This window comes from Bos taurus, chromosome 3, assembly GCF_002263795.3.
Source record: "Bos taurus isolate L1 Dominette 01449 registration number 42190680 breed Hereford chromosome 3, ARS-UCD2.0, whole genome shotgun sequence".
Lineage (NCBI taxonomy): Eukaryota > Metazoa > Chordata > Mammalia > Artiodactyla > Bovidae > Bos > Bos taurus.
In genome coordinates, this window is record NC_037330.1 from 18,883,243 (window position 1) to 18,895,695 (window position 12,453).

The 12,453-nt window shown below is 38.6% G+C and overlaps 1 protein-coding gene across 1 annotated transcript in view; it reads left to right on the plus strand.

Annotated features, from left to right (window-relative positions):
- Positions 1–10,255, plus strand: part of THEM4 (thioesterase superfamily member 4) — a 49,315-nt gene extending 39,060 nt beyond the window's left edge. Inside the window, 2 exon segments of the mRNA NM_001080368.2 lie at positions 6,463–6,587; positions 9,642–10,255. Of these exon segments, the coding sequence (NP_001073837.1) occupies positions 6,463–6,587; positions 9,642–9,682 (166 nt within the window). The 3' untranslated portion in view covers positions 9,683–10,255.
- Positions 10,256–12,453: the final 2,198 nt, after the last annotated feature.

The following is a 12,453-nucleotide window of genomic DNA, read 5'->3' on the forward strand; positions in this document are numbered from 1 at the left end:
TACCATTTCTGTCCTTTATCGAGCCCATCTTTGCATGAAATGTTCCTTTGGTATCTCTGATTTTCTTAAAGAGATCCCTAGTCTTTCCCATTCTGTTGTTTTCCTCTATTTCTTTGCATTGATTGCTGAGGAAGGCTTTCTTATCTCTCCTTGCTATTCTTTGGAACTCTGCATTCAGATGTTTATATCTTTCCTTCTCTCCTTTGCTTTTTGCTTCTCTTCTTTTCACAGCTATTTGTAAGGCCTCCCCAGACAGCCATTTTGCTTTTTTGCATTTCTTTACCATGGGGATGGTCTTGATCCCTGTCTCCTGTACAATGTCACGAACCTCATTCCATAGTTCATCAGGCACTCTATCTATCAGATCTAGGCCCTTAAATCTATTTCTCACTTCCACTGTATAATCATAAGGGATTTGATTGAGGTCATACCTGAATGGTCTAGTGGTTTTCCCTACTTTCTTCAATTTAAGTCTGAATTTGGCAATAAGGAGTTCATGGTCTGAGCCACAGTCAGCTCCTGGTCTTGTTTTTGCTGACTGTATAGAGCTTCTCCATCTTTGGCTGCAAAGAATATAATCAATCTGATTTCGGTGTTGACCATCTGGTGATGTCCATGTATAGAGTCTTCTCTTGTGTTGTTGGAAAAGGGTGTTTGTTATGACCAGTGCATTTTCTTGGCAAAACTCTTAGTCTTTGCCCTGCTTCATTCCGTATTCCAAGGCCAAATTTGCCTGTTACTCCAGGTGTTTCTTGACTTCCTACTTTTGCATTCCAGTCCCCTATAATGAAAAGGACATCTTTTTGGGGTGTTAGTTCTAAAAGGTCTTGTAGGTCTTCATAGAACCGTTCAACTTCAGCTTCTTCAGTGTTACTGGTTGGGCCATAGACTTGTATTACTTAAACACAGCTGAAAGTGAACAGAAATAAAGATCTGAAAAAATCAAAAAGAAAAAGAATTCAATAGAAAAAGAAGTGAAAAACAAGAGAGGTTAAGCTAAGAGGACAAGTGAAAAGTCTTAATGTGCTGTGGTTGGAGTTCCAGAAGACAGCAGAGTGAATGGAAAAGATCTAATATTTGAAGAGATAACGAGTTAGTATATTCTAGAACTAAAGAAAATCATGAGCCATAGATACAGAAAGTACAACTTGATATAAGAAATATAAATAAAAAGAAATCTGTATCTTCAGAAATTACAGAATACTAAAGGCAAAGTGATCTAAAAGCAGTCAGAGATAAAAGACAGGATTCTCATAACAGAGTAGTCTTGCCTCTTAGAAGCAGTGTATGTCTTTTCAGCAATAGTGCATGTGAGAAGATAATAAAATATCTTCAGAGTGCTAAAAGAAACATGTAACTTAGAATCATGCTCTTGGCAAAACTAAACTTGAAAAATGAAGTTTTTTATTTTTACTTAAACAAAAATGGGAAACATTTACAAACAGGACAGTCCTAGGGAACTTCTAAGGAATATACTTAAGAAAGAAGAAAAGTAATACCACCAGACAGGAGGATGAAAGAAAGAATAATGAGCAAATATATCAGTAAATATGTTGATAATGTACATCTCCACAAAATCTATATGTAAGTAGTAATAATGGCTATATTCTGGGGATTTCAAAAAAGAACAGCTAAAATACTGAACGAAAATAGTATGGGGACTTCCTTGATGGTCCAGTGGTTAAGACTTTGAGCTCCCAGTGGAGGGGAACTAAGATCCCACATGCTGTGTCCAATAAATAAATAAAATTTAAAAAGCATTTTAAAAAATAATATGTAGTTTGGGGAGGGGGTAAACATAGGTGAACATAATTAATTTTTGTATTTTTCTGTGGCAAAGTGATTAAAATAATAATGAAAAAATGAGTATATATAGTTAAAGCCTAACCAGTAGAAGAGTCAAAACCAAATAACTATATAAATAAATAGAAATTTTTAATTTTTTGAAATGTAAGAAAGGGAGGGGAAGCATCATTAGAGTCAAATAGAATACCAAAATAAGATGGTAGAAATAGCTCTTAATGAAACACTAAGTACACTAACTATAAATGGACCAAACCATCAGTTCAGAGAAAGAAATTATAAAATTGACTTTTACAATACAAAAATCTATAAACTGTTTATATGAGACATATCTAAAACATGACACAGAAAATGGAAGGGAAAATATGCTAGGCAAAAGAAAGTGGAGTAGCCACGGAAAAAAATAAATTATCAAAAATTAATACTGGGGGTAGAGCAGACTACTTCATAATAATGAGATTCAATTCAGTAGTGGATAGAAACAATTCTAATCCAGTATGTATATAATAAAATAATTTTAAAGTTAGTAGATTCTTAGGAATAAATTAATCTGTTTTCATAGTGGGAGATTCCAGCAAGCTGTTCTCAATTATTAATCAAGCAGACAAAAAAAAGAAAAAAATTTGAACACCTCAAGATAACAAGTATGATTTATTAGACATATGTTGAACCCTATATTCAGTAATTAGAGAAAAATATACTTTCTGCTTAGACATTCTTGGAAAATTTACAAAAACCAGTCAGGATTAGTCCATAGATCAAACCTCAATATATTGTAAAGAATCAAGATATTATAGGCCAAGTTCTCTGTACATTAAACTAGAAGTCAAAAATACGGACTTTTTTTTTTAATGTAGTAAATTAGTTGGGATAGCACTAGGTACATTTATAACGCTTAACGTTTTACCTGATTAAATCAATAGACTTTTTGTTTGCATTGTCTTATGTGTGAAAGTTAGTAAAGGACCCACCCCTGAAATGATTCAAAGACCTGGATCCTTCCTGGGTGTGGCTGCTCTATCCTCTTAGGGCCTCAATGACTTCTTTATTCAATTATTCAGGCTTTCTAACCCTTTTCTTTTTTTTGTCAACTTCAAAAACTTTTTTTTTTGCAACTTTTTCCATTTCATCTGAGTTTTTAAATTTATTAACATGAAGTTATTAATAGTGTTCTCAATTTTTCTTACCTCAGTTAAGTACTTAGTCATGTCCTTTTTGGTCCCAATTCAGTCAGTTGAGTCCAGTCACTCAGTCATGTCTGACTCTTTGCTACCCCATGTACTGCAGCACGCCAGGCCTCCCTGTCCATCACCAACTCCCAGAGCTTACTCAAACTCATATCCATCGAGTTGGTGATGCCATCCAACCATCTCATCCGCTGTCGTCCCCTTCTCCTCCTGCCTTCAATCTTTCCCAGCATCAGGATCTTTTCCCATGAATTGATTCTTCCCATCAGGTGGCCAAAGTATTGGACCTTCAGCTTCAGCATCAGTCCTTCCAATGAATATTCAGGACTGATTTCCTTTAGGATGGACTGGTTGGATCTCCTTGCAGTCCAAGGGACTCTCAAGAGTCTTCTCCAACACCACAGTTCAGAAGCATCAGTTCTTCAGCACTCAGCTTTCTTTATAGTCACATCCATATGTGACTCCTGGAAAAACCATAGCTTTGACTAGATGGACCTTTGTTCAAAGTAATGTCTCTGCTTTTTAATATGCTGTCTAGGTTGGTCATATCTTTTGTTCCAAGGAGCAAGCGTCTTTTAATTTCATGGCTGCTGTCACCATCTGTAGTGATTTTGGAGCCCCAAAAAATAAAGTCTGTCACTGTTTCCATTGTTTCCCATCTATTTCCCATGAAGTGATGGGACCAGATGCCACGATCTTAGTTCTCTGAATGTTGAGCTGTAAGCCAACTTTTTCACTCTCCTCTTTCACTTTAATCAAGAGGCACTTTACTTCTTTTTTGCTTTCTGCCATAAGGATGGTGTCATCTGCATATCTGAGGTTTTTGATATTTCTCACAGCTATCTTGATTTCAGCTTGTGCTTCATCCAGCCCAACGTTTCTGATGATGTACTCTGCATGTAAGTTAAATAAGCAGGGTGATAATATACAGCCTTGATGTACTCCTTTCCCAATTTGGAACCAGTCTGTTGTTCCATGTTCAGTTCTAACTGTTGCTTCTTGACCTGCATACAGATTTCTCAGGAGGCATCAAGTGGTCTGGCATTCCCATCTCTTTAAGAATTTTCCACAGTTTGTTGTGATCCACACAGTCAAAGGCTTTGGCTTAGTCAATAAAGCAGTAGATGTTTTTCTGCTTTATTTATTTATGCTTTCTCTGTTTTCTTGATCTGTTTGTCAGACTCACCATTTAACTTTTTAAGCCTCTTTGTTGTATATGTATGTTTTCTCTTTTATTTTTAAAATTTGCTTGTGTCTCTATTATCTTTCTTTTTGCTTCTAACACACATCTAAGTAAGTTGTCTAATAAAACTGGATAAATAAAATTATATGAAGCCTGTTTTTTATGCCAATCAAGCTTATCTGTGCCTAAATATTAGTTGCACTAAGAAAATTATATTCTATAAACAGTTATATTATTTTGTATTTCTCCTATCTTTACTCTCTCTTATTAAACAAGGAACTTTTCATTCTAAGCGACAGACCTCTTAATTCACAGTAGTGCAAGGAAAAAAGGAACGTATTGGCTTGCATGGTGGAGAAGACAGATATGTCTGGGTGCAGACATTCAGTGATGCCATTGAATCTGTGCCTGTGTCTCAACCACACTTTCCTTTAGACCTTCTCCATCCTTGGGTAGCCTTTCCCAATTTAGTGCCACAGCTAACAGGCAGGCTTGTATCTTGCAAGCCTAGCAACTCAAGCAGAAAGAAAACCCAGCCCCAAGGGCTCCAGCACAAGTTCTAAGATTGAGAGTCTCAGCTCATGCTCATATGCACAACCAGTCACTGTTGGGGGGGGGGGGGTGAGTCAGGGGGCGGGGGATAAAAGTCGGCTGTCAACCCTAGTCAACATACATGGGTTAAAAATGGTGCTGATTCCCCAAAGAAAAGGGAATGTTGGTGTGTGGATGAGTGGTGAGAGGTAGAACAGATGGATAAATGAAAGGAGTGATGTTAGTAGGAAAGGAAGATGCTGAGCAGGCAAGAACACCTAATGTCCCCTAGATCTTAGTAAATACTGGATTGGCAAAGCTCAGTTTTTTCATCAAGAAGTTCAGGAAAAGCTAATGGGAGCAAAAACTGGACAGAAGGGTAATCAGAATGTTCATTTCCTTTCCTCGTGGAGTAGTTCCTTAATCCACATGATGGTACTACAGGAACACAAAACACATCTCCCCGCTCTACTTCGTGTTTCTACCAACTAAAATTTTACCTTTAAAGGGTTAACATTTTTCACTACAGCACTTTCTCTAAGATTCCCAGAGTTGACTATAGACGCATATAGCCATATATCCAGTAGACACATATAGCTATATAAATTTAAATATAAATTAATTGAAACTAAAAGACGCTTACTCCTTGGAAGGAAAGTTATGACCAACCTAGAGAGTGTATTGAAAAGCAGAGACATTACTTTGCCAACAAAGGTCCATCTAGTCAAGGCTATGGTTTTTCCAGTAGTCATGTATGGATGTGAGAGTTGGACTATAAATAAAACTGAGCACCGAAGAACTGATGCTTTTGAACTGTGGTGTTGGAGAAGACTCTTGAGAGTCCCTTGGACTGCAAGGAGATCCTACCAGTCCATCCTAAAGGAAGTCGGTCCTGAATATTCATTGGAAGGACTGATGCTGAAGCTGAAACTCCAATACTTTGGCTACCTGATGTGAAGAGTTGACTCATTTGAAAAGACCCTGATACTGGGAAAGATTGAGGGCAGGAGGAGAAGGGGATGACAGAGGATGAGATGGTTGGATGGCATCACCAACTCAATGGACGTGGGTTTGGGTGGATTCTGGGAGTTGGTGATGGACAGGGAGGCCTGGCGTGCTGCGGTTCACAGGGTCACAAAGAGTCGGACACGACTGAGTGACTGAACTGAACCAAACTGAATAGAAACTAAACTAAAGATTTAGTTTCTCATTCACAATAGCCATATTTTGAATGCTCAGTAGCCATCTCTGGCAACCATGTTGGACAGCTCAGCTGTGGCCCATCGTTTCTGTCATCACTTACAGTTCTGTTGGACAGCTCTGACTTAGCACATTAAGCTAATACCAGCAATTTGTTATTCAGTGTCTTTCTAGTGACAGTTACTCTAAAGTGGATGGGTGAGAAATTTTGATTATGACAGAGAAAACGAGAGACGCTGACTAGGATTTCAGCTCCCTTCAGATGGGACAGTCCCTGCCATCACAGAGCTGGAATCCCTGGTGATCTCTTTGCACGTACCCCACAACAGCAGGCTGGGACTGGATGCCCAGGAGCCACCTGAGCGCAGTGTGCTTGGGAGCAAGGGAGTGTGAGCGTCTGGTGATGTCAGCCCCACTTTAGGAGCAGTTTATCTAAGTCAGTCAGTACCCACTGATACCCACATGTCATAAATTTCCACCCCTGTCATGCACTTCATCATCTCTCAGTGTTACATAAATCTGATAAAAACAGATGTTTTTTCCTTTTTTGTTCTGCAGACCTGTCCCTCTTTGTTCTGTTGTTGTGATAAATAGCCAACTTGATAAACTTGAGGGGAGGAAATTGTTTCTTTCCTGTAATGTTCGAAGTGTTGATGAGAAGACACTATACTCAGAGGCAACAGGTAAGAAGCTGCCACTTGCTATTTTAGGTTTGGTTTCAGCTGTTTGGGGTTTTTTTTGTTTGGGGAGGGGTGGGATTGATTTGGTTTTTTAATCCATGCATGCCCAGAAATTCTTAATTCCCTGTCATGCAGAGAACAAGCTATTCTTATTCACTGTTTTCCAGTATCTCTCAAAATTATAGTCATGTGCCTTTTGACCCATTTTCAGGATTTTATTCCAAAGGTGTACTAACATGTGTTCAACATTACAATGTGTGTAAGGTTTTCTGTTGTTTAGTTGCTGAGTCTCATCTGACTCAATTGGGACCCCATGGACCCCCTGCCAGGCTCCTCTGTCCATGGGATTCTCCAGGCAAGAATACTGGAAAAGGTTGCCGTTTCCTTCTCCAGGGGATCTTCCCGATCCAGGGATTGAACTCACATCTCCTGCTTGGCAGACATATCCTTTACCACTGAGCCACCTGGGAAGCCCCTAAGGTTGCTCTAGAGTTCTAGTATTGGTGCCACTCATTCAGTGTTATTTGACCTAGCCAAAGATTGGCCAAACATAGATATCTATCAATAGGAGACTAGGTAAAGAGACTACAGCTCATCCATATACTATATTGTGTGTGCCATAAAAATTATTGTGGAAGAAAATGGCAACCAACTCCAGCATTCTTGCCTGGGAAATCCCATGGACAGAGAAACCTGGCAGGCTACAGTCCATGGGATTACAAAGAGTCAGACACAACTGAGCAATTAAACAACAAATAAGAATAAGGGAACTCTTTGGGTATGATATGGAGCTATATGTCATTACTATACACTGAACGAAAAATACAAGATACAGGACAGTGACTGTATTTATGCTATCATTAGTGCAGAAAAAATGATAGGTTCTTCCCATTCTCTTCCCTTTTTCTTCTTCCTTCCATTTCACCCCTTCCTTTCTTCTTAAATATTTCTAAAGCTATTAGGGAGAGTCGGGGTGGGGCGTGGTAGGCCCAGGGGTGAGGGCAGGGCCATGGGGAGGGATGGCTACATCAGCCCGCCGCTGTCTAGGAGCCTGAGTGGAGTAAAGGATGTCGGCACAGGGCAGTGGCCCAGCACAGGATGTCAGAGTCCAAGTAGGGAAAGGGAAGAGTTCACATGGGGAGCAGCATGGGTGGCGGAGCCCACAGGGGAAGGGTGGCATCTGCACAGGCTGGGAACCAGAGTTCCAGATATGGAAAAAGTGCAAGTGAGAATGAACCCTATGGTCCTGGATTGGAGTTGGAGATATTGGACACGGATATTTTCTGTCTTTTGCTCTTGCAAATACTGTTGTAATCAGTAACTTTGTATATTGTCAGCTCTCACAGGGCCTTTGCAAGTGATGGGTCCTGGAAGCCTCATCTTCAATAGCTTCAGATTTAGGAAAGTTAATTTAGATATCCAATACTTTTTGTTTGTTTTTTTCTTCTTATTTTAATGGAGCTCAGATTCACATGTTTGGGTTAGTCAGAATCCTTGATGTAGAATATATACACTCAGTATTTACATGAAAGGTAATCTTTTACTTACTCGTTCACTAATGTGTTTATTTTTTCTAATTTAACAAACATCTTGAAATTTTCAATCAAACAAGAACAGAATCTTAATAATATTATATCCCTACCTAATTACTTTTCTCCATCTCATCCTTCTGTTTTTCCTTCGGAAGTAACTCACTGCCTTCAGAAGTGATCTCAAATTTTGTGGTTTTCATTCCTTTATACATTATTTTTTTAAGTTTTATTAAGAATATATGTGTGCCTAAGTAATATATTGTTTAGGTGTTTGTTTTTGAACTTTGTAGAAAAGAGATTGTACTGTATGTGCTTTTCTGGGATTTGATTTTTTTTTTTTCCCCACTTAGCTTCATATAACAAGTTCACACATGTTGTTGGTTCTGTAGCTTGTTCGTTTACTACAGTATAATATTGCATTGTGTGACTATACTGCAATGAATTTATCTCCTCTTCTAATGGTGGAAGTCTGACTATTATGAATGGGGCTACTATGAACATTCTTATTCATGTCTTCTGCTGGTATATATGGGCAAGAGCTTGGCTTATGCTTAGGAGTGAAATTTCTGGGTTGTGGGGTGTAAGAATGTTCAGCCTTACAGAGGAATGCCAGATTATTTTCTCAAGCTGTAACAAATTACATTCCCACCAGCAATAGATGAGATTCTCTTGATTCCCTATTTTTTCCAGCAATTGATAAAATCAAACTTCTTGATTTTTGCCAAATGGTTGTAAAATGATATATCAGTATGATCTTAAGTTGCATTTTCCTGATATATTTATTAATCATATTTGTCTCCCATTCTGCAAAATTCCTATTTGTTCAGCCTCTTTTATTGTTTTTTTCTTACTTTTTAAATTGGTTTATAGAAATTCTTTATCTATATTTTTATTAAACTAATCTTTTTGTTGACTATATAAGCCGCATATATCTCCTAGAATATGTAAGTTGCCTTTTATTTGCTATGTTATCTTTTTATGAACAGAAGTTTTTGATGTAAATATATTCACATTTATTAAATTTTTTCCTTTACAGTTAATGCTTTTGTGTCTTGTTTAAGAAATTCATTTTTCCCTTAAGTGTCAGCTTTTGCAGCAATGATGGATAAAAGAAGCAGGAGGAAGATCATGAATAATTTGAATCCACAGTTAATTTAAACCCCATCCCAGGCTGTGGTTTGTGCTTCCTGTCTCATTAAATCTTTCAGTATCATAAAGGTACCAGATGGCTCAGTTGTAATTTTACTTCCTTTCACCTTCTTGACTATCTCTAATGAAAGTGGTAAAGAACCATGAAATGACCAAGAGGTAGACGACTTGGTTACCCAGGAGTTGCTAATACAGTATTGTGATAGTCAAAAATTGATTCTTAATTTAGCTGAAAAATGAGAGTATGCAGATATCCTGAGAGTACCAATATGAATCAAAGTGCTTTTCTTTGTGTGTATTTATATATTTCTACTTAGAGAAGTTTCATCAGGTCAAAGTCAGTTGACTTATAATCATCTCCTTCTATTTTGTTTAGGTTTATTTATAAAGCTGGATCCTGAAAAAAGTTCAACATAAAAGAGCTTCTGGTGAATTCCATAGCAGTCTGCATAAGGCTGCCCCTCCTCCAGAAGAAGCAGTGGTCTCCAGTCCTGCTCTTGTCATCCACTGTTAAATCCCCATCAGGCAAAACCTGCTAACACAGACCTTCCTAAATAAGTCTTTTGAATTCAATTCCAGGAGCTCCATTTCCACCTTCCAAACTTTTTTAACACAGAGACACTCTCTGTGACAGTATCAGCAATTCTTTCTGTCTCCTTAGGATGAGTGTCTGGTTCTCCTAAAATCTGAATGGGCTCCTTAAGGTTGCTCAGGAGTGATGTCTGATCCATTGCAGACTAGAGGAAAAATTCATACTGAAACTTTTACCACAAACTTGGAAATGCCAGAAAACTGAAGAAAGGAATGAATATGTGGGTACATGAGTGTGTGTGTGTGTGTGGTGTGTATGCATTATAAATTACAAAACTAGCTTTGTTGTATCTAAACAAATCTTCTAGGCTACAGTAGGAAACAACCAGTTTCTATAGAATCAGACCCTTCACCTCTGTTGTCTTGGAGTCTAGGGATTAAACTACTTTACCATTTTAACATAGACTGTTATTATCTCTTACCAGTAGCATGGTTTATCATCACTGGAAGCAGCCTGTATTCATTTCCTAAGTGTCTTAATCCATTTGGACTTCTATAACAAAATACCACAGGCCAGGTAGCTTGTAAAAAACAATAATTTATTGTTCACAGTTAAAATGAGTTAAAATGGAAAGTCCAAAGATCAGGATGCCAGTGTGTTCACCTTCTGATGTGGGCCCACTTACTAGTTCATATCTGGTACCTTCTCATTGTGTCCTTACATGGTGGAAGGAGCTAGAGATCTCTCTGGATCTTTTTATAAGGACACTATTCACATTCTTGAAGGCTTCACCTTAAGCACATCCCAAAAGCCCTGCCTACTGATACCATCATATTGGGCATTAGGACTTCAACATATGAATTGGGCCAGCCCAGGGTGGGGTGACCCAAACATTCAGACCATAACATTAAGGCTGCCATCATGAAGTACCACATACTAGGTGGCTTAGAACAACAGAAATTCATTGTCTCATGGGTCTGAAGACTTTAAATCCAAAATCAAGGTATCAGCAAGGCTGTGCTCCCTCTGAAGGTCTAGGGAAGGGACTATTCCATGCTCTCTCCTAGCTTCTGGTTGCCTAATGCGTTCTTTGGCTTGTAGATGCATCACCCCACCTTCAAATGGTATTCTCATGTGTGTCTTTGTATCATTTTCCCTCTGTCCATGTTTCCCCATTTTATAAGGATACCAGTCATATTGGTAGGGTCCACCTTAACAACCTAGTTTTAATTTGATTACCTCTATAATTGATTACCTAAGATGGGAGGGTCATGGTGGAGAGGTCTGACAGAATATGGTCCAGTGGAGAAAGGGATGGCAAACCACTTCAGTATTCTTGCCTTGAGAACCCCATGAACAGTATGAAAAGGCAAAATGATAGGATACTGAAAGAGGAACTCCCCAGGTTGGTAGGTACCCAATATGCTACTGGAGATCAGTGGAGAAATAACTCCAGAAAGAAAGAACAGATGGAGCAAAAGCAAAAACAATACCCAGCTGTGGATGTGACTGGTGATAGATGCAAGGTCCGATGCTGTAAAGAGCAATATTGCATAGGAACCTGGAATGTTAGGTCCATGAATCAAGGCAAATTGGAAGTGGTCAAACAGGAGATGGCAAGAGTGAATGTCGCACATTCTGGGAATCAGCAAACTAAAATGGACGGGAATGGGTGAATTTAACTCAGATGGCCATTATATCTACTACTGTGGGCAGGAATCCCTTAGAAGAAATGGAGTAGCCATCATGGTCAACAAAAGAGTCTGAAATGCAGTACTTGGATGCAATCTGAAAAATGACAGAATGATCTCTGTTCGTTTCCAAGGCAAATCATTCAGTGTCACAGTAATCCAAGTCTACGCCCCAACCAGTAACGCTGAAGAAGCTGAAGTTGAATGGTTCTATGAAGACCTACAAGACCTTTTAGAACTAACACCCAAAAAAGATGTCCTTTTCATTATAGGGGACTGGAATACAAAAGTAGGAAGTCAAGAAACACATGGAGTAACAGGGAAATTTGACCTTGGAATACGGAATGAAGCAGGGCAAAGGCTAATAGAGTTTTGCCAAGAGAACGCACTGGTCATAGCAAACACCCTCTTCCAACAACACAAGAGAAGACTCTACACATGGACATCACCAGATGGTCAACACCGAAATCAGATTGATTATATTCTTTACAGCCAAAGATGGAGAAGCTCTATACAGTCAGCAAAAACAAGACTAGGAGCTGACTGTGGCTCAGATCATGAACTCCTTATTACCAAATTCAGACTTAAATTGAAGAAAGTGGGGAAAATCACTAGATCATTCAGGTATGACCTAAATCAAATCCCTTATGATTATACAGTGGAAGTGAGAAATAGATTTAAGGGACTGGATCTATAGAGTGCCTGATGAACTATGGACAGAGGTTCATAACATTGTACAGAGGAGACAGGGATCAAGACCATCCCCATGGAAAAGAAATGTAAAAAAGCAAAATGGCTGTCTGGGGAGCCAGACAAATAGCTGTGAAAAGAAGAGAAGTGAAAAGCAAAGGAGAAAAGGAAAGATATAAGCATCTGAATGCAGAGTTCCAAAGAATAGCAAGGAGAGATAAGAAAGCCTTCCTCAGCAATCAATGCAAAGAAATAGAGGAAAACAACAGAATGGG